This window comes from Podarcis raffonei, chromosome 7 (assembly GCF_027172205.1).
Source record: "Podarcis raffonei isolate rPodRaf1 chromosome 7, rPodRaf1.pri, whole genome shotgun sequence".
In the NCBI taxonomy this organism is placed as follows: Eukaryota; Metazoa; Chordata; class Lepidosauria; order Squamata; family Lacertidae; genus Podarcis; species Podarcis raffonei.
Window position 1 is genome coordinate 23,777,566 of NC_070608.1, and position 22,517 is coordinate 23,800,082.

Consider the following 22,517-nt stretch of genomic DNA (forward strand, 5'->3'; position numbering starts at 1 on the left):
TGCAGGGACCCCTGTGTGGCCCTCAGTCCATCCACCCCAGCCATGCTCCCTTCACCAGGCTCCACCCCCTCTGACTACACCACACTCCTCATCAGCCCTACTACATCTGTTGCTCCTCCCACTTTTTTGCCTCTGGACACACCCACCCCTGGTATATGGCCCCTGGAAGATTGGCTGTAAAGGAACATGGTCCTTGGACCAATTCCCTCCCCCCCCCACTCCAATCTATTATACAACTCCATCATCAACTCCAACACCTTAATGTCTCAGCTTTCTGGCATCTGCCAGCCTCAAACAAATCTATGCTGGGACTTTTGGGGAGTGGGGGTGAGGGAGGACCCAGAAGTATTATAGGGTAGTTGTGGATTCTCCTTCATTAGATGTTTTTAAGCAGAGGTTGGATGACCATCTGCTTTGGTTGAGATTCTTGCATTCCAGGGGGTTGAACCAGTTGATCCTTGGGGTCCTCTTCTGACTCTACAATTCTACGATTCTATGATTTTATGACACTGTACAGCCTAGAAATTAGCAACAACCAGTTGTTGGATGATTTTCACAAGAGATCCTAAGATGATCCACACCATCATCTTCAGCAACTCCAACAAGAAGAATTCAGCACCGGTGATCAAACATCTGGAGATCAATGAACGCAGGTATGGAAGGACCAAGGTAAGCAGCAAGTAATGCAAGGCAGAAGGAAGGAACAAGGCCAAAGGGTGAAGCAAAGAGTTGATTCCAAGGTCACATTTTGTGCATATGTTTTTGCTTTCTGTGGTGATCTTATGAACACACACAGAGGAAATGGGAATGTTTCCTTTGGAAATATTATACTGTACTGCAGTAAAGATCCCTGTCAGGTTGATTTGATGGGTTTAGACATTCTACTAGAACAACTATGAGTGCAAATGAAGTAGGAATTGTGTCACAATCAGAAAGCAGGTGAGGGAACCCAAGAGAATAATTTGTCAAAGTGCATAGAATAGCCAGTTAAGATGGAGTCTAACTGCACAAGTGAACTTCTGCTTATGCCACAGAATTTCACCTTCCTTTCTTCCACCTGCAGCCTCCTGTGTACTACCAAAATCTGCTCAAGAGGGACTCCCAACCTTTCAGAATTGATTTTAAGGCTGTAGGGGGAGCGCTGCAAGGGGTGAGGGGAAGGGGAAGTCCCTTTGCATGAGCAGCAGTCTATTCCACTCACACATGGACAGTTCAGGAAACAGCACTTAAGAGTACAGGACTCTGTGTGCACCAGTTCTGGCTATCTTTTCATTCGATGCTAAGAGCCTTCCATACTGCACTCACCACACCATCAACATATTTCCAACTCCAATTCATTTTGTTTTCAATATGTCATTTAATACAAATCATGTTGACTTAAAATACTGATTCAAATATTTTCAAGTAACTAAGGATTCATTTTATAAGGTACTTAAGGAACATTTTGATAATAGTGTATTTATGTGAAACATAGTAAAAATGTGGAGTTATTTGGTCGGTGCTCAGCATACTATTACTCATTATTAACTCATGCCAAAATGTGGAACCCTTGTTATTCTCAATGAAATCAAGCATTAACAACCATTTAAAAATAATTGTGTTTACATTACTTCATAAGTTGAGCAGCTATTAGGACCAGGAACACATGCAAAGTGAACACTTCCCTCCCTCATGCTATAGTTGCCAAAAGACACTGCAAAGTTTACGCTGAAATTGTTAGCAGCTATAGAAAAAAGCCCTTGCATAACAGCATTTTTAAAATTACATCATAACTACTTACAACAAGCCTAGTTCACAGAGTTGTCATGCTGGACACTACTGTGAGCAAAACAGCCAAGCAGACACTAGCCTTGGATCCAAAGTAAATTTTCCAGGTGTTTCTGTTCTGAGCATTTATGTATTTATTTATAAATACAAAGAACAACCCTTTCATGCTTTCAAATTATGAAGACAACAGTCTGCTGACAACTCAGGACTCCTTTTCAGTCTATATTTGTCATCCTATAAAATCAATCTCCTGTAAATCACTATCCCCAAACCATACTGCCAAAATACATCCACATAAGCCCTGGCTGACTACAATGAGAAGGGCAGCTTTCAAGTTTTCTCAGATTGTTGTTCTATATTTAGTGATGGTGGAACTCCGAGAATGCTATACCATTGTTGGAATAGAAAAAATACCTTGGGCATTATAATAAGGGCCAGAACAGATGCAACACTGGCTCCACAACCACACTGCAAATGTGATTAGCAAATCAGGAACACTGGGTACATACACACCTCAACTGCATCTCACTGCCCTCAAGCAAATCCCTCCTCAATTGCAGTTAAGCACTTTGACAGGACTGCTGTTAGCCTGAAACATGGTTAGCAAGGGAGTCCCTTAAATCAATATTTAAAACAACGAACTGCCATAGACATCAATGAGAGAGGAGGACTTTATCAAGCCCGCTCTGCTGATGATCCCAACTAGCATCAAGTCAGCAGTTGGAGGAAAGAATTGTGTAGCACGAGCAGCCCTGAACTCCTGGCCTGGGTGCTGTTACATGCTTTGCTCATAGATCTGGTTGTGGGGCAGGGAGTTCTTCTGGGGAAGGGGTTGCTCTCCAAGACAGCCAGAAGTTGCATAGGCAGAACTGTATAGCTGTGCTATAGGAATGTAAAACTTTAATATCTGGTGCCTCAGCTGGCTTTTTCTCTCCTCCCATTCCTTTTTCCTCATGTATCCTGTCTTCTAGATTTTAAGCCTAAGGAGGGATGCATTCCTGAGGCTGACTACCAATTTGCTTTACCAGAAGCTAGATTTATAACTTTATTGCCCCCCAAGTACAAATGCATTGTTAGTTTCAAATTGAAATGAATGATAAAAGGCACCCAAGTGCCATGAGCTCAAATCTCCCTGACCAACAGTCCCAACAGGGGGTGGAAACACCCTGTTATCACTTGACAAGAATTTCTGCTGAGAATAGAGGAACCTATGACTTAAATGTCCAAATCGTCCCATTCAAACAGTATATAGATAATCAAGGCAATCTGTAGTAGTTGGAAATCTGTGCTTTTCAAATACAAGTGAACAGGAAATGCAATGGAGCAAAAGTCTGTCGTACACTGGAGTTGGAGCACTGTTTGCCTGGTTCCCACAGTAACCTGTAAGCTTAATTTCTTTTTTTAAATCAAAAGATAGTCATAGGTCATAGGTTGCAGTCTGACTGGATATTTGGATGATGGGAGTTCTTAAAAGCAGCGCTAATCTGCTGCTTATAAATGACCATGAGATATTGTGCAAAATATACATACAAACAAGGCACTGCAGAAAGCTCACAGTCAATGCACCGCTATTGCTACATGTGACCACACACAAGACAATGTGCAGAAGACCATACTTAACTCTTCTCTTGTTTCAACCAAAGGGGCTTAAAGTGCTTAAGACTGGCTTCATCATTTCTTATATAAACAAACGCTGGGAACTTATCTTACAAGGGTTTCAAAATAAGCTAAAATCCTAGAAAGTATTAAGTATTTCAAATATTCCATTCTCTCACACACACACACACCCAGCATCTTACCTGAAGTGTAAGGCGCTTGACTGCATTCCACAATACCCCAATAAATTCTTTCATCTTTTCCTCAGGACTTCTGCTGCAGCTTTCAGATGAGCTCAGCATGGCTTTCACTGGAACTGATAAAGGTCGCGATTCTTAAAAATAAAAGGAAAATAGAATACATTTGAGAACTTAGTTTGTTTTACGTGATGCGTAGTAGCATAATCTAACCAAAGTTAGTCGCCACAAGTTCTATTGAAACCTATGTAACTCTAATTAAGCAGAAGTAACTTATTCCATTAGTTTCAACAGGCCTTAGTTGAATTGAACTAAATGAGCAAGCATTGTGGAAAGGTCAGATTTCCAATAGAATTCTACCATTTCATAAAGCTAGTGGTTACATTCAAATAATTTAGTACAAAAACATTTGGCAAATAAGAGGGAGATTCTAGCTTCGATTGTGCCAAAGAACCTGAATTAGCAATTCAGCAGTTTGGTTATCAAATCTAGGAAGTATCTTCAATTTATACCACATTCCTTAAAAATTGATGCTATCTGTACATGCATTTTATTCATAATTTTATTATTTGCTTATTTATAAATAGCATCACTCTTTCAAGCACATAACAAGCAGGATATCACATTTATAGATCCTCTACAATTACAACATCATATCTTCCAAGTATCTTTAATTAAAGCATGAGGACAACAAAATTAAAAGACAATAGGAAATTTCAATAAATATCAACATAAATTACAATGACAGAGTAATTGTGCACTATGTTTAAATCAATTGTTTAACTTACTCAGCGTGGAACAAGCTTGGGGTAGTAATCAGTTAACATTGATCTCCACGTAACTAAAGGAAACTATGTAAAAAACTGTGTATCATTGGCATTAAAGGTAAAGGGACCCCTGACCATCAGGTGACCGACTTGGGGTTGCAGCGCTCATCTCGCTCTATAGGCCGAGGGAGCTGGCGTTTGTCCGCAGACAGCTTCCGGGTCATGTGGCCAGCATGACTAAGCCGCTTCTGGCAAACCAGAGCAGCGCACAGAAACGCTGTTTACCTTCCCGCTGGAGCAGTACCGATTTATCTACTTGCACTTTGACGTGCTTTCAAACTGCTAGGTTGGCAGGAGTAGGGACCGAGCAACGGGAGCTCACCCCGTCGCAGGGATTCGAACCGCTGACCTTTTGATCGGCAAGTCCTAGGCTCTGTGGTTTAACCCACAGCGCCACCCGCGTCCCTTTATCATTGGCATTATACTCCAGTAATTATGTAAGTTATCTTACATAAATAAAAACCTGTTCGCGATTTGCTAGTGTTGCCATATTACAGTGGTGCCCCACAAGACGAATGCCTCGCAAGACGGAAAACTCGCTAGACAAAAAAATTCACGGAACGAATTAATTTCGTCTTGCGAGGCACCACTGTACTAACTTTGCTGGGACTGGAATACTCTTGTGTGGCAAACTTGTGGGGAAAGAGTTCTTGGAAATTAACATGATCACTAAACCAGCTCTTTTTCTATTTCTACACTGACTTTGCTAAACATCTCAGATGGACAAAACAAAAATCTTAAAAGTAAAGAGCTGATTGGGTTCATGCTGATGGCAGACTTGTAATCATATGGTTCTGGAAAACCTTGGAAGGCACAATGATAGATGGTATGATAAGCTCTGTGTCTTCACAATGTGTGAAAAGACAGCACGAAAGGTCTGACTGCCTTGGGAGCAAACTAGACATTTTCTGTGGTGAATGGGTAGATTTTATTATGTATGCAAACTGCTGACAGAACAACCCCAACAAGATACCTGAATTTGTGGGACACTTCCCCCCTTTTTTTCCTGAACCAAGCATCTTATGGTTTCCATACTTTATTGAGTTGTAAAAGCTGCCTTTGCTAAAAGTTATTTTGCATAAGTTTTGTATAAGAGAAATACTTCTGCTTTTAATCACTGATGGTGCCTTTCACCAGCTCCCAAGGATGAAGATGTTTATACACAAAAGCGAAAGCAGTACAATGTGCTCTGCATCAATATGAATAAAAACTTGTGGTCACCAGTATGCAGGACAAAAACAGAATCTTTACAAAACAGCATGGTTGGGCTTGTTTTGATGGATTACTGCCAGCATGTGAAAAATACACCGGAAAACGTTCTTCCCCCACTCCAAATCTTGTGGGAAATATCAGATTTAAATAAAAATATTGCGCTCTTTCATGTCTAGTTAACATTCTTCACCCACCTAAAGCATCCTTGTTCAAGCATCCACTGCACAGCAGGCACACACAAACAATAGCCCTTCAGTTAACTAAACGGAAATGTGTGATCTCCTAATTTAAGTGCTTCCCTTCTGCCAAAAGATTTCACAGCCTACCAAAGTCTTAGCATTTAAGTTTAAGAATGAATACAGTTTTGTATTCAAATCGTGTCTGCTTGCTAGGTTTATACAAAACAAAACCAAGAAAAAATAATTATGAAGGATCAAATGCCCAACACTGAATCCCCGAATTTTCTGGGTATTTTCCAGCTAGTTTTAATGCTCCAGTTGCCCCAACTTATTAGTGCTCACTCTATTTACTTCTGCAACACCCTTCCTCCATTCAAAGAGGTGGTGTAGATGTAATGTTTAGGGGTCTTTCAATTGCTAGAGGGTCACAGGATTGCATGTACTGTTCTTTTCTGCAATTAAGTATTACATCAACCCCAATGTTAAACAAACCTCTTTCCTCTTAATTAGGATGTGAAATCCTTTTAAGATTGTGACAAACCCAGCAAGGAAAGAAAGGGGTGGGTGGGATTTAGTCACAGAGGTGAAGTGGAGGTGTGGGAATGTCACTCACAAAAGTGAAACAGGAGAGGGAATATAAATCAATTGTGATTTATTTTTAAAAAGCTTAAAGGAGGAGCTTAACATAACGATGCAATTTTATCATGAATAAATTTTATTGTACAGAAAGATCACATTAAATATCGCATTACAAAGCATGGATGAAACTTTGAATTATTTCCATATATCACTGCCTCCATCAGTCAGGGCTGGACTGAACATGTCACTTTCAGGGCTCAGACTTAACTCATACACTTACACACCATACTCTAAGACACCTCAAACCCCACTAAGTGTTGCAGAAAGACTATAAAACTCTCACTATCTAATTAGCCTCCTGAAGTGTCCACGTTTTATTCCCTCATGACCATGATAGCACATAGTTAATGATACCTAAGATATGGAGGTTAAAATGCCAGCAGCACTTTTTGAATTTCCTCAAATAGCTTCCAGTTAGGATGTCCTCGTGCACACTAAAGGATTCAGGGCAGAGCAGGCAAGGGAAAGAGTTAAAGGGTCCCTCTCTCTAGCCCATTTTCTAACCCAGGGAATAGCCAACATAATGCTTGCAGATACTGGATTACAACTCACATCAGCCCAGCCAGCATGGCCAATGGAATGGCAGAAGTCCAACAAAATTAAAAATAAGAAGATAAGAATTCACATGTTCTATTCAGCCACTGACAAATTCTAGCCATGGACTGAAAACTGCATACTGGCAGTGGTGGTCATTTCTAGTATCTCTTGAAATGAAGGGAAGTAGTTTCCCTATACATTTTTCATTTTGAGAAATCACATTGCTAAAAGCTCAAAGTAAGTGAAGATACCTAAGAACTATAGTGGGCCATTTTGTTAAAACACCTCTTTGTGAAAATGTTCAACTCTTATTGTATACTGATCAAACAATAAAAATAGTTTACGGGCACAAAAACTTTAGCTGAACTTATAAAAAGCTCTACCATATTTAAAAAGTGATATATGTCTGGATGGAAGGCTCTCTGCTGAATGCTCAGTAATGGAAACATGGAACTAGGGAATATTTTCAAAGTGGCAAGTCTTGACCTCAAGATGACATAACCTTTGTTTGTCTCCAAACAGCAGAGGGACAAGAAAATGTCAGCTGAGAAAATTATTGGGAACTCAGAAGAGACAAGGCCATTTATTTTGAGAGCAAGGGCAAGAGCTGTGTGTCTCTGTGTGTTTGTAAAACATTGGGCTTTTTATGATTATTTCCCGAGTAAATCATATTTTCCCACCCTTTATTTCTAACAAGGTTTCAGTTGCCATTACTTCCCAAACTACTAGAATAAAAGAACAGGAGTTTAAGCTATATACCAGCTGCGACCAAAGTTGCCATCACAGAGCACAATATACAATATCAGTTTCTAGCAGTTCTCAAGAAAAGCTCCCTAAGACTCATGTTGTAACTGAAAGTCATAAAGGACTTTTAAGACAGTGCACAGGACATTTTGTTAATCACTCAAAAGTTTTCTAAAATATACAATTTTTGTGAAATTAAGGCTGCAATTTATGCCCACTCACTTGGGAATATTTCCCCATTGAACTCACTGGGGCTTTCAAGTTAGCATGCATAAAAATGGGCTCCAAAAATCTTTGCTATCTTAATTTTAAGGTTTGATAGGTAGCAGCAGACTTTTAAATCAACAAATGCAAACAGTCCAAAAAATTACAATAAAGCCTTGTTGTTGTTTAGTCGTTTAGTCGTGTCCGACTCTTCGTGACCCCATGGACCAGAGCACACCAGGCACCTCTGTCCTCCACTACCTCCCGCAGTTTGGTCAAACTCATGCTGGTAACCTCGAAAACACTATCCAACCATCTCGTCCTCTGTCGCCCCCTTCTCCTTGTGCCCTCCATCTTTCCCAGCATCAGTGTCTTCTCCAGGGAGTCTTCTCTTCTCATGAGGTGGCCAAAGTATTGGAGCCTCAGCTTCAAGATCTGTCCTTCCAGTGAGCACTCAGGGCTGATTTCCTTAAGAATGGATGCGTTTGATCTTCTTGCAGTCCATGGGACTCTCAAGAGTCTTCTCCAGCACCATAATTCAAAAGCATCAATTCTTCAGCGATCAGCCTTCTTTATGGTCCAGCTCTCAATTCCATACATCACTACTGGGAAAACCATGGCTTTAACTATACGGACCTTTGTTGTCAAGGTGACGTCTCTACTTCTCAAGATGCTATCTAGGCCTGTCATTGCCCTTCTCCCAAGAAGCAGGCGTCTTTTAATTTCGTGGCTGCTGTCACCATCTACAGTGATCATGGAGCCCAAGAAAGTAAAATCTCTCACTGCCTCCATTTCTTCCCCTTCTCTTTGCCAGGAGGTGATGGGACCAGTGGCCATGATCTTCGTTTTTTTGATGTTGAACTTCAGACCATATTTTGCGCTCTCCTCTTTCACCCTCATTAAAAGGTTCTTTAATTCCTCCTCACTTTCTGCCATCAAGGTTGTGTCATCTGCATATCTGAGGTTGTTGATATTTCTTCCGGCAATCTTAATTCCAGCTTGGGATTCATCCAGCCCAGCCTTTCACATGATGTATTCTGCATATAAATTAAATAAGCAGGGAGATAAAATACAGCCTTGTCGTACTCCTTTCCCAATTTTGAACCAATCAGTTGTTCCATATCCAGTTCTAACTGTAGCTTCTTGTCCCACATAGAGATTTCTCAGGAGACAGATGAGGTGATCAGGCACTCCCATTTCTTTAAGAACTTGCCATAGTTTGCTGTGGTCGACACAGTCAAAGGCTTTTGCATAGTCAATGAAGCAGAAGTAGATGTCTTTCTGGAACTCTCTAGCTTTCTCCATAATCCAGTGCATGTTTGCAATTTGGTCTCTGGTTCCTCTGCCTCTTCTAAATCCAGCTTGCACTTCTGGGAGTTCTCGATCCACATACTGCTTGAGCCTTCCTTGTAGAATTTTAAGCATAACCTTGCTAGCGTGTGAAATGAGTGCAATTGTGCGGTAGTTGGAACATTCTTTGGCACTGCCCTTCTTTGGGATTGGGATGTAGACTGATCTTCTCCAATCTTCTGGCCACTGCTGAGTTTTCCAAATTTGCTGGCATATTGAGTGTAGTACCTTAACAGCATCATCTTTTAAAATTTTAAATAAAGCCTAACAGCTATCAAACCAAACAATCTCCTAAGAGAATAAAATCTACCATATGCTGCTCATTAATTGCAAGTTTCAGTTCCACAGAATTATTTTACAATAAAACTAAAGATCCAATTAACAGAAAAAGAAACAGATTTAAGTTGAGCTGGTAAAAGAAAGTATGTTATTATAACGGAAACGTTTTAAAAATGTATCAGTCCCACCAAGAAAAGTTTCCTTCTTCATGAGCAAATATTAATTTCATTAAATAATTTGAAACTGACTCCATCCATCTCTAGGGTTGATTTAAGATACAGCTTTTCCTCAAAAGATGAGACAGCAAATTAAAGACACTTGTTGTGGCCTTTTCTCTTCATAGCTGAATTAAAAGAGATGAGTGGCCAAACCCTCAGCTCCGCTAAAGTACAGCAGCAGGGCATAAAACCCAGGGCGCTCCCTTCCACTAATGCAGCCATCAACACTTTGGTTCTCTGAGACTGTTCTTGAGAAATAAAGAGAAATTAGTCACTGAACACTCCTTAAGTAGCATCAAAAGAATCAACTGCCCTACTGAAGTCATTTCTGTGGGAGAGAGCTGCAGGAGAAGGAGTGGAACCTGCTGGTGGTGATTGTTTTGATTGACGAAGCAGAGGAGATGGGCAAAAGTATATAGGAAGCCTCTAAATCAGTAGAAAACGCATTAATAATGATTGTGGGAGACAGGAGAAAGACTGGACTATGGCTTTGGAGTTTGGGGTGGCTCAGAATCTCAGGGGGGCTATGTTCCACTTCGTCCAACAGAGAAGCCTCCACTGCAAGGGATGTTAATGTAAATGGAAAGGAAATAAAGCAGCCCTGTTGCTTCAGACCAAAGGTCTATTTATTATTATTATTTTTTAATAATATTTATTAGAGGTTTAAAGATTACCGAAAAAAGAAGAAAGAAACAATGAAAAGTTAAACAAAACAAAGCAATACCTTACAATACATCAAAAAAGAAAAGAAAAAAAACAATACAGCAAAACAAGAAAAACAAAAACAATTAAAAACACATCCAATATTTCCATATCTTTATCTTTCATTTACCTGTTTCATCGACCTCCTCACACCTCCCTTTTTTGTATTCTAATTCAATTAGCTATTTCAGCAAATCCTTTCCATCTTTCTCAATTTTTGTTCTATAATTTATCTTAACACAATCTAACCTTAAATTTTCCACTTTGGCCCATTAACAATCTATTTTTACTTAATTCTTTATAACATTTCTGCTAAAGCCATATAACTTCATTCCAGCATCCTTCTAACATTCATTAATTTTGCAATATTTCTGTAAATAAACTTTAAATTTTTTCCAATCTTCTTCCACCGACTCTTCTCCCTGGTCTCGGATTCTGCCAGTCATTTCCGCCAATTCCATGTAGTCCATCAGCTTCATCTGCCATTCTTCCCGGGTGGGTAGATCTTGTGTCTTCCAATGCTTTGCGATAAGTATTCTTGCTGCTGTTGTAGCATACATAAAGAAAATTCTATCCTTCTTTGGCACCAATTGGCCAACCATGCCCAGGAGAAAGGCCTCTGGTTTCTTCAGGAAGGTATATTTAAATACCTTTTTCATTTCATTATAAATCATCTCCCAGAAAGTCTTAATCCTTGGGCATGTCCACCAAAGGTGAAAGAATGTACCTTCAGTCTCATTACATTTCCAGCATTTATTATCGGGCAAGTGATAGATTTTTGCAAGCTTGACTGGTGTTATGTACCACCTGTAGATCATTTTCATTAGATTCTCTTTTAAGGCATTACATGCCGTAAACTTCATACCTGTGGTCCATAACTGTTCCCAGTCAGCTATCATAATGTTATGTCCAACATCTTGTGCCCATTTAATCATAGCAGAGTACGCATTGGAACTGCAGCATGATGATTTTGCAGACGATGGGGCGAGGGTTGCCTATATTGTGGGTCACCTGCAAGATGGGGCCAGAGAATGGATCAGGCCCCTTATGGCGACGCAGAATGCCGGCATGCAGGACCTGAGGAAATTCTTCCAGGCAATGGACGCAATGTTTTCCAGTGATGTACAACAAAGTGTGACTAAGCGGGAACTGATGAGTTGTAAACAGGGGAACCAGTCAGTCAGAGACTACTGGTCGCGCTTTGCCATGATAGTTCATCGCCTCGGGTGGCAACTGGACTCTGAACCCATACAAATGTTATTCGAGGAGGGGTTGTCCCCAATGGTGAAGGATGAGCTTTCCCGCGCACCCCGCCCACAGGGGATGGATCAGCTGACCAAGGCTGTGCTCGCGATTGGCGTACGGCAGGAAGCGCGGGCCCAGGAGAGGCGGGAAGGGAGAGAGCAACGTTGCCATGACTACCGCATTCCTGAAATACCAAGGCAGCCTTCCCCGCCGGCGGAGCCAATGGAAATAGATGGGGCGCGCGCGGGGGAAGTTTCAAGCTCCAGCGAAGGTCGCAAGAAGGAGGGAAAGGATTGGAAAACCACCAAGAAGTGTTTCCTTTGCCAGCGGCCAGGACATTTTGCCAGGGCATGCCCTCAAAGAAAGGCCTGGCAAGGAATGGTGGGAGCCGCAGGGGGTGAGGAGGAGGTGGAAAAGGAACAGGAACAGGGAAACGGGAACGCTTGGCTGCCACTCAGCGGGCACAGCAGCCAGGCCAGCAACCAGTAGAAGTGCCCCAACCAGACCCCCCTAAGGCGGCTATAGCCATCAAAGTGGTGCTAGAACTCCCGAACGGGCACCCAGTCAAGGTGAAAGGGATGCTGGATTCAGGCAGCTCATGTAATTTCTTCAGCAAAGACTTTGCATTAGAGCACCAGCTCCACTTACTGCCTTTGGATTTCCCCTTGCAAGTAACCACCATTGATGGCAGGGAGCTTCTAGGAGGGGAAGTGACACACCAGATCCCACCATTGAGAATGAGGGTGTCCAGGCACTCGGAGACCATCGCCTTTCACGTCGCCTCACTAGCAGGGCCCCCAATAATATTAGGGATGAGCTGGCTAGCACAACATGATCCAGTGGTGGCATGGCATCAGAGGACAGTCACCTTTGGGTCAGCTTACTGCCTGGAACACTGTCTAGGAGGAGAAACCCCAAGGATGAGCGTGGCCAGGGTGGCTGGGATGACTGTGGAGCAGAAGGGAGAGGTGCCGCCGCAATATGCAGATCTGCGGGATGTCTTCAGCGAGAAGGAGGCAGATAGACTGCCACCCCATAGGCCCTTTGACTGCCAGATCAACTTGCTCCCGGGGGTGCAGCTGCCAGTGGGTAAGCTGTATGCCATGTCGGACAGGGAGATGAAGGAGTTGCGGGAATTTATTGACAAGAACCTGAAAAGAGGCTTCATAAGAGAATCAAAAGCGGTGGGGGGCAGTCCGGTGTTCTTTGTGGACAAAAAAGACACAAATAAACCCAGGCTCGTTGTGGACTATAGGGCCATCAATTTGGTGTCGGAACCCGTGACCTTCCCAATGCTCAGGATTGACGACATTGACATCAGCCAAAAGCCTTATTGAGCAAAGATTAGCGGACAATGAAAATCAACACAACCTCGCCAGGGGTGGGGGTGTCTGCTCCCCCAGGTATCACGGAATAACCCCACCACTTGGCCTTCCATCATACATGTCATCTCTTTCATCAGTACCACACCGACTTGCATTTATTCGTGCAAGGTTCAATGTCCTTCCATCGAACCTGCTGAGCCACAGATTTTCCAAGGGTTTGGTGTCTCCGCTATGCGTGTGTGACGGGGAAACTGTTGAATCTCTTTCACATATAATGTTCAACTGTCCCCTACATAGCATAGCCAGGACTAAATTCCTGGGTCCTGCTTTACTGCGCTTGGTTGGCAGGCCTGTTGAGTCACACGCCGCACTGCTTTTGCAGGATACAGATCCTTCTGTGACTCTGCAGGTGGCGAGATTCCTGAATGCAGTTATCTCACACTCAAAAACCACCAAAAAACAACAACATCAAAACTAATCGAACTGTTATGATGAGAGTGTTAGGATATTTCCGTTCCACCTTAAAAGGGAGCAGGATGTTTGTATAACAGCCTGCGTAATTTCCTGTCTCACAGGATGTTTATGTTGTAAGTTCCTTTCGTTTTCTGCTGTTTTGCCTGAGCAGTCGGAGCAGACGGTCATGCCTTCTTTGTTCTGACCAACGCTGAATAAAACTGTAAATATGCATGTTCTGCTCTCATGCTGTGTAACTTCATGCTGTGTGAATTCTGCTGTTAGAGTGTGCACTAAGCCTGAGGCTTAGTGTCGCTAAATTGCTGGTACTGCGTGACTACGGGAGGTCGATGGATCGTCCGGCACCGAGCTTGGGGGCTCAGATGGACTTTATCTCCCTGGCAGTATCCCAACAACAGGTTATGGGCCCAGATTCACGGCACTTGCAGGAGAGTAAGACAGCGACAGACTGCTGAAAGGTATGTGCTGGAAAAGTGAAAGCAGAGGCTTTTCTGTTTGCCGCGGAAAAGTCTTTGATGTCCGGCAAAGACTAATTGGCCTGGGAGCCGAGCCAGAGGCATCGTGATTAATGGGCTGCCGAGATAACACGTCTTCCAAGGCATAACGGCTCACGTAAAAAGCTGGAATGGAGTTTTTCCAAGCTTCGGAGGCCACTGAGTGCCCAAAGTTAAATCGGCACAATTATCAGAGCTGGGCAGAATGGTGTGAGAGTTTGCTGCGTCAGTTTGGAGTCTGGCATACTATATCAGAAGCCACTCCAGTTCCTCGGACAGAGAAATGGCAGGGCCAGAATTCGAGGGCCATTGATATTATAGTCTTATCCGTCTCTCTGGAGGAAATAAAGACGCTTGCTGGAAATCTCACGGCACGTGACATGTGGGATGCTTTGAAAAAGGCCCACCAGCCAATAATCCCAGCCCAGTGTTTGAATGCATCGGAGGTCCTGGCTGTTTCCCAGAATGCTAGTGAATGCAGGGATGCTGAGGGCACCGGTTGCAAGCTGCAGGGGGAGCAGACCGTCACGTCATCCCAGGCAGCATTCAAGCCTCCAGGGGGAGCCAAGGAGTCGGCAGCTGAGAGCTCTGTTTCTCGTGAGAACCAAGGTCAGAGCCTATGCAGAGGCCGGAAGGCCAGGTGTAAACAAAGGATAAAGCCTGCAGATGGCCAGGAGCGGGGGGGGCAAGTTGCAAAAGCCCATGCCAGTGGAAAACAAGGCTATGTTTGCTGGCACAGCTCCACCAAAGGCTAAAGGCACGTCTGATGGCCAGGAGCGGGGGGGCAAGTTGCAAAAGCCCACGCCAGTGGAAAACAAGGCTATGTTTGCTGGCACAGCTCCACCAAAGGCTAAAGGCACGTCTGATGGCCAGGAGCAGGGGGGCAAGTTGCAAAAGCCCTCGCCAGTGGAAAACAAGGCTATGTTTGCTGGCACAGCTTCACCAAAGGCTAAAGGCAAGCTGCAAAAGCCCACGCCGGTGTTAAACAAGGCCAAGGCCAGGTTTGTTATTGACTCTGGGGCCACGCGCCATCTCACCAAAGACCGCCATCTGTTTATCTCCTTCACACCTCAAGATGGAGAGGTCCAGCTGGCTGATGGAAGGACTTTGCAAGCTGCAGGAGTTGGGACTGTGAAACTTGCAAGTCTGCATACCACCATCAGCAATGTACTTTTTGTTCCAGGAGCTGCGGACAATTTGCTTAGTGTCCCACAGCTGAATGGGCGTGGTTTTGAAGTTTCCTTCAAGAGGAATGTCTGTGTCATCAAAGGCAAAGAGGACATTTTGCATGCAAAGTTGATGGATGGTTTGTTCTGTCTAACTTATGATGACAATGCTGTTATATCTAATGCTGATACTTGTTGTGTTGCACAAACTAACAAGGTTCTTCATGCAGGATGCATTCACGATGCACATAGAAGATTTTGTCATTTATCTTGGCAAGCGCTAGCCAAGATGCCTGGGTTGGTTGAAGGTTTGGACATCAAACCTTGTAAGTTTCACATGAAATGTGTATCTTGTGCAGAGAACAAGGTGAAGGTTGCTCCAAAAGGCAAGGAGTCTAGCAGGCAGGCTTCCAAACCCTACCAGCTAGTTCACGCAGACCTGGTAGGTCCTCTAGCGCCCTCTTTGGGAGGAGCAAGGTACTTCATGGTTCTAATTGATTCTTTTTCCAGGTACATTCATGTGTTTATGCTCGAGCAGAAATCGCAAGCATTTCCTAGGTTCAAGGCATTCTGTGCTTGGTTGGAGAATGCTCATGGTAAACGTATTGGCTGTCTGTTTACTGATCGGGGCGGGGAGTTCACTTCTCAGCAGTTTGAAGCTTTCCTGACTGAGAAGGGAATCCAGCATGATTTGTCAACGCCTAGATCGCCATGGATGAATGGGCTTGCGGAGAGAGCAAATCAAACGTTGCTGCAAGGGATAAAAACCTTGTTGCATGATGCCAATCTCCCTGAGAAGTTTTGGGGGGAGGCTTTGGCGAATTTTGTTTATTCTTTTAACAGGAGACTGTCATCACCTATTGGCTGCACTCCCTATGAGAAGATGTTTGGTAAGAAACCTAATGTCAAGCACTTGAGAATCTTTGGTTCTGACATGTGGGTGCACACCCCACAAAGCAACAAGCTTGGGAAGCGTGGGGCACATGGTTTGTTCATGGGGTACGAAAAAGGTGCATACAGGGTATGGATGACTAACTCAAAATCCATAAAGTTCACAAGGAGTGTTGAGTACAATCCTAAGTGGGGGGGAAATGTGGGAATTTTGCAGAGTTACCCAGAGGAGGATGAAGGTGATGTGAACAAAGCAGATCATGCTGAGAAAGCTGAGGAAACTGAGGATGAGGATGATGATAATGATGATGATCAGAGTTCGGATTCCAGTTCAGTGGGCGGCGCTGCTGCTGCTGTCAGTGACAGTGATGACACAGCAGACTACAAGAGCGCAAAGGCCTCAGTCAGACCATCTGATGAGTCTGACAATGAACTGGAAGAACCACTGTTCACCATTGGTCACTTTTCTCCTAAGAAGGAGGAGATGAGTCCAGAAGACTTGCGTCTGGTTCGCAGGTCTGAAAGGGCGACCAAAGGCAAACCTCCAAAGAGATTTGCTGATGAGTTTGCTAAGACAGCAACTGCCGTTCTTAGTAGCTCAGAGAAGGTGTGGGAACCTTCAAGCTTCAAAGAGGTCCAGGAGTTAACCTCTAAAGATGCTGAGCCTTGGCTTAATGCCATGAAGGCTGAAGTTGATTCCTTGAACAGGAACCAAACTTGGGAGCTGGTACCGGTAGTCCCAGGGATGAGACTGGTTGGCAGCAAATGGGTCTTCAAGGCCAAGACAGACCAGAGTGGCAAGGTTGTCAGACACAAAGCCAGATTGGTTGCCAGAGGTTTTTCACAGGTACCAGGGCAGGATTACCACGAGACCTACTCACCCACGGTCAAATATGAGAGCATTCGGCTGATGCTCAAGATCGCTGCGGAGGAGAAACTGCATGTTTCCCATCATGACATAAATACAGCTTTTTTGTACGGGATTTTGGGGGAGGAGCTGTACATGCTTCCACCTGACGGGATGCAGATACAGAAGGGAATGGTCTGTAAACTGCGGAAATCCTTATATGGTCTCAAGCAGAGTGCCAGGTGTTGGAACACAAAACTCACTGAAACGTTGCTTTCTCTAGGTTTTCACCAGGGCAAAGCTGATCCATGTGTGTTTGTCAAGGAGGAGGGGCAAAACAAACTGTATTGTTTATGTTTTGTTGATGATCTTCTGATGTTTTGGAAGAATCAGGCTTTTTACCAAAGCACCCTAGCTCAGCTGAAGGAGCACTTTGACATGAAGGATCTTGGTGAGGTATCCAACTATCTTTCTCTGCAGGTGGAGAGGGACCAAGCAGGTAATTTTCTGGTACACCAAACACAGAAAATTGCTGATGTATTAACCAGGTTGAATTTGGTTGATGCAAACCCAGCAGACACACCGATGGTGACAGGTTACCAGGTAGATAGTACTGCTGAAGCGTTTTCTGACACAACGCTGTACAGATGCATTCTAGGCAAGTTGAATTTCATTGCTAGATGTTCGAGACCTGACATTGCTGTAAGCACTAACCTGCTTAGCAGACATGCTAACAATCCTACTGTTCAGGATTGGAAAGCTCTGAAGCGCATAGCCCGGTATTTGAAAGGGACTATGCACTACAGGCTGAGGTTCACCAGTCAGAAGACTGGAGGTCTTGAAATCTTTGCAGATGCAAGTTTTGGAAGTGACACCACGGATGGTACAAGCACTTCTGGAGTATGCTACATGTACAACCACTGCCTGTTTGACTGGTTGTGCAAAAAGCAGACGACAGTTAGCCTAAGTTCCTGTGAAGCAGAACTCAATGCTCTGTCATTTTCACTCATGGATTGTGAATGGTTGATGCAACTGTTTAAGGACATTGGGGTTTCTGTGAAATGTCCTATACAAGTGTATCAAGACAATAGATCTTGTTTGGCTTTGCTGAACTCGGAGAGTTGCAAGCAAAGGACCAAGTACTTGCAGATTAAGCTACATCGTGCAAGAGAGTGTATTCAGAAAGGACTCATTCAGGTGTCCTACATGCCAGGAAATGAAATTCCTGCTGATCTGTTGTCTAAGGTTGTTAACAGAGAACAACTTAAGGTTTACGCACAAAGGTTGCAATTGGGTTGAACCACAGGTACTACAGGTTACACGGAAAGGGGGAGGATGTTAGGATATTTCCGTTCCACCTTAAAAGGGAGCAGGATGTTTGTATAACAGCCTGCGTAATTTCCTGTCTCACTGGATGTTTATGTTGTAAGTTCCTTTCATTTTCTGCTGTTTTGCCTGAGCAGTCGGAGCAGACGGTCATGCCTTCTTTGTTCTGACCAACGCTGAATAAAACTGTAAATATGCATGTTCTGCTCTCATGCTGTGCAACTTCATGCTGTGTGAATTCTGCTGTTAGAGTGTGCACTAAGCCTGAGGCTTAGTGTCGCTAAATTGCTGGTACTGCGTGACTACGGGAGGTCGATGGATCGTCCGGCACCGAGCTTGGGGGCTCAGATGGACTTTATCTCCCTGGCAGTATCCCAACAGAGAGTGCATGTCGGATCTCGTTCTCCTTTTTCTGTGATCCGTCCCTTGGAGCTCTCCTGGCCCCAAGCTGTCATTTGGCTCTGCTCAATGACCCACCCTTGCATCGTGGTGTTCACCTTCTGTTGTCGGATATATCGGTTTTTATGTCTTTGTGTTTTTATGTTTGTACATATTTTATGGGCTAATAGCCGTAAATAAATAAATAATAATAAATAATAATAATAATGCGAGTGAGGAAAGGGAAAATTTTTACCAAGCTGGACCTCAGGGGCGCCTACAATTTGATCAGGATGAGGGAGGGGGATGAATGGAAGACCACAATGTTCACACCCCTAGGGGCCTTTGAGTACTTAGTTATGCCTTTTGGATTACAGTCGGGCTCCGCCTGTTTTCAAGCTTTCATGCACCACGTGTTGGGGTCTCTGCTGTACAAGAACTGCGTAGCCTTCTTGGACGACGTCTTAATATATTCGGTCAACGAGGAGCAACATGTCAGAGACGTCAAAGAAATGTTACAACGGCTGCAGAAGCACCAGTTGTGGGTCAAGCTGGAAAAAAGTCAGTTTCAGGCCAGAGAAGTCGAGTTTCTGGGGTACAAGTTGTCTGACAAAGGCCTAGCGATGGACCCAAGCAAGGTGCAGGCAGTGCTGGAGTGGAAGGCTCCCAAAACACGGAAGGACGTGCAGAGGTTGCTAGGGTTCAGCAACTTCTACAGGAAGTTCATCAAGAACTTCGCCCACTTGACAGCGCCCATCACGGATTGTCTCAGTAGCAAAAGGAAGTTTGTGTGGACAGAGGAGGCCCAGCAATCATTTGAAAAACTGAAGAAGGTGTTCGCATCGGAAGAGCAACTCCTGCACGTAGATCTGGAGAAACCCATGAGGCTAGAGACCGACGCATCCGACAGAGCCATCGGGGCGGTCCTTTTGCAGCCAGGGAGGAGCAAGCAGGAATGGAAACCGTGTGCCTTTTTCTCGAGAAAACTGAGCAAGTCGGAGCAAAACTATACCATGTATGACCGCGAACTGCTGGCGATCTACGCGGCCTTTCGTCGTTGGCGTCATCTACTGATAGGGGCGCAACAACAGATCCAGGTTTGCACAGATCACAAGAACTTTGAGTACTGGAGGACCGCACGAGTACTCAACCAGAGACAGATTCGATGGGCACAGGAGTTCTCCAAGTTTTTCTTTGAAATCCGATACGTGCCCGGAGAGGAAAACGTAAGAGCAGATGCTCTCTCGCGGAAACCGGAGTACTTGGAAGGAGAAGGGCCGCCGGAGAAACGACACGTGATCCCCGAGGACCGATGGGTGTGTGGGGGAACTTTGGTGGGGAAACGAGAACTAGCCGGGCTGACCAGAAACGACGTGTTCGCGCAAACTAAAATCCGGGAACTCCAAGACGGAAGAGGAACCCAAGAAGGGTTTGAGGAGAAGGAAGGGGTGCTGTACTATAGGGGAGCGCTGTACGTACCGGTGGAGGGCCTGAGGGGAAAGGTACTCAAACAACTCCACGACAACCCCACAGCTGGGCACTTTGGACAGCACAAAACCATGATGCTTGTGACCAGGCAGTTCTGGTGGCCCAGGGTGAGGGAGGATGTACGGGAATATGTACAGGGGTGCGACCGCTGCCAAAGGGCAAAGGGGGAGTGGGTTGCCCCCGCAGGATTACTGGAACCCTTTTTTTTAAAAAAAGATATTTATTGAGTTTTTCCACCTTTATACATTAAAAAATGAAAAAGAAAAAACAAAAAAGTTTAAAACACATAAAGTTTACAATCCTTATTTTCAATAACATATTTCCCTGACTTCCCCACACCTCCCCTTCTTATATTCCAATTCAAATTGTTAATTCAACAAGTTATTGTCCCCAATTTTTGACCTTTTTATATTTAATTCATTTTTAAAAAACCAATTTTAACTTATAAACATCAGTATTTAAACATCAGTGCTCATTCTTAAAACTTTTTTCTAAAGTCGAACCAAATTCCCTTCCACGAATTCCCCAATTTTCATACTAATAACAAAACAAAATAAAAAAAACAGATTATAATTCTGCACCCTTTGGATTCCCAAACCCCACCCCACCCTTTCCCGGTTTCAATCCCCAACAAATGTCCATCAGTCTTAGTCTACTATCAGCCTGGAGACCTCACGTCCGAGGCTCTTAATTCTCTCTCAATTCCTCTCTGCCGGTTTTTTTGGTAGTCCTTAATATTACCAGATCTCGGAGAAGCTCTGTCCTGATAGGGTCCATATTTCTTCCAGCCAGACCTCCATACTTAAAAGTGGAGCCCGAATCTTGTTTCTTACTCCTTTTAAGTCCAAATGTCCCAAAAGCTCCAACTTTCACCTTCATCAAATTTGTAATCCATAGGTCTTCAGATCTCCACATAAGGAGATCTCTCCATTCTTCAATCTTCAATTCAAAACAGATTTTCATCATCCAGTACTTATTTTCCTTTGTAGCCATCATGTCAGGCCTCTGGCTCTCCTTTGTCATCTGCAACATTACATCTCCTCCTTCCTTTTCCTCAGAAACAACATATATCTCTTTCTCCACACTCTCAAATCTTTCAAGTTTCTCTTCTTGTCCAGCTGCATGGACTTCATGAGTCAAGTCCTTATCAAATTCAATGAATTTGTTTACTGTTAAGTCCAGAGTTGCAACATTTGTAGCCAAAACATCAATTTGGCCTTGTAACTTTCCCAAGAGAAGAAACACTCTGTCCAATTTAGCTTGAATTTTTCCTCCTTCAGCCATTCTTGTAATGTCCCAAAATCCCCTCTAGAGGGATTTTGGTTACTTTATCTTCCTTCCAGTTCAAATCCAAAATCAAGTTAGTTTGTATCAGTTCTTCCTTGTTTTCAACAAAATATAACCAAATTGTAGCAAATATATCCAGCAGAGACAGCAGAAACAAAGTTCTCTTTTTCCTTCTTGACAGCTAATTTGACAGCTGTCAAACTCTTCTATATCTCCTCAACAGGCTCTCTCGCGGATCACTCCCGGGTCCGGGGGGGTGGCACTTCAGCTCTCAAAATTAACTCTTATCCTCCAGTGAAATTACTTATACTGCCAAATCATGAAATTAATGTCTTTTACCCAATAAAGAAGAAGAAATTCTCTCGACCTTAGTTAGCTAGTCCTTGCTTTAGATTATTTATAAGACGGGGAGACGGACTTCCTGTTTGCGCCTTCCCCGATCGTGCCTAATTAAAAAAATTTTTTTTCTTTACAAATCCAATTTCCGTATTAGTCACGGGTTGTTGCTTTTAGAGTCCAATTGTTCACAAGAAGAAGTCAGCGCTCTCCGACCATGGCATGCGGCTTCACTCCGCAGGGGAAGCAGTCGACTCTCAGCACCGCGCCGCTCACCCCGTCCCCCATTCCGAAGCCTTTAAAAAGGCTCCTTTGCGGGTCGGGGGGGCGCAAATGGTGCCCGCCGAGTCACCAGGTTCACAGGCTTCAGCGCCTGTGATTTCTGAGGGTCCCCGCGTTGCCGCAGCAGCAAGACCCGGATCCTGCGGAGCCAATTCCCTCTGGAGCTCGGAGGGAATCCGCCATTAGCCGATGGCGCTAACCCGGAAGTCCAGGATTACTGGAACCCTTATCCACGCCGGGAAAACCCTGGGAGGTGGTGTCCATTGATTTTATGACAGATTTGCCCAAGTCCCAGGGAAAGACAGCGGTCATGGTATCACAGCAATTCGGCCTAACAGACCAAGGGTCTATCTAGTCCAGCATTCCATTTCCCAGAGGTGCCTCCAAGAAGCCCAAAAGCATGGCATGCAATATAATAACCCTCCTGCATTATGTACCAGGTGACCTATTATTTACAATATGTTATCTCCCTCTACACTTGCAAAAAAAAAACCCCATCTTGCAAGCCTCAGTGCAAAGTGTGGATT

The 22,517-nt window shown here is 44.0% G+C and overlaps 1 protein-coding gene across 6 annotated transcripts in view; it reads right to left on the reverse strand.

The window, feature by feature from the left end:
- VPS13B (vacuolar protein sorting 13 homolog B) overlaps positions 1-22,517 on the reverse strand; it is a 370,069-nt gene that overhangs the window by 194,484 nt on the left and 153,068 nt on the right. For all 6 annotated transcript variants that reach the window (XR_008331404.1, XM_053395521.1, XM_053395520.1 and 3 more), the window contains exon 22: positions 3,567-3,697. Coding sequence is in view for 5 of the 6 variants with exons in the window: in XM_053395521.1 (XP_053251496.1) it covers positions 3,567-3,697 (131 nt within the window). In the remaining variant the exon portion in view is untranslated. The remainder of the gene's footprint in view (positions 1-3,566; positions 3,698-22,517) is intronic.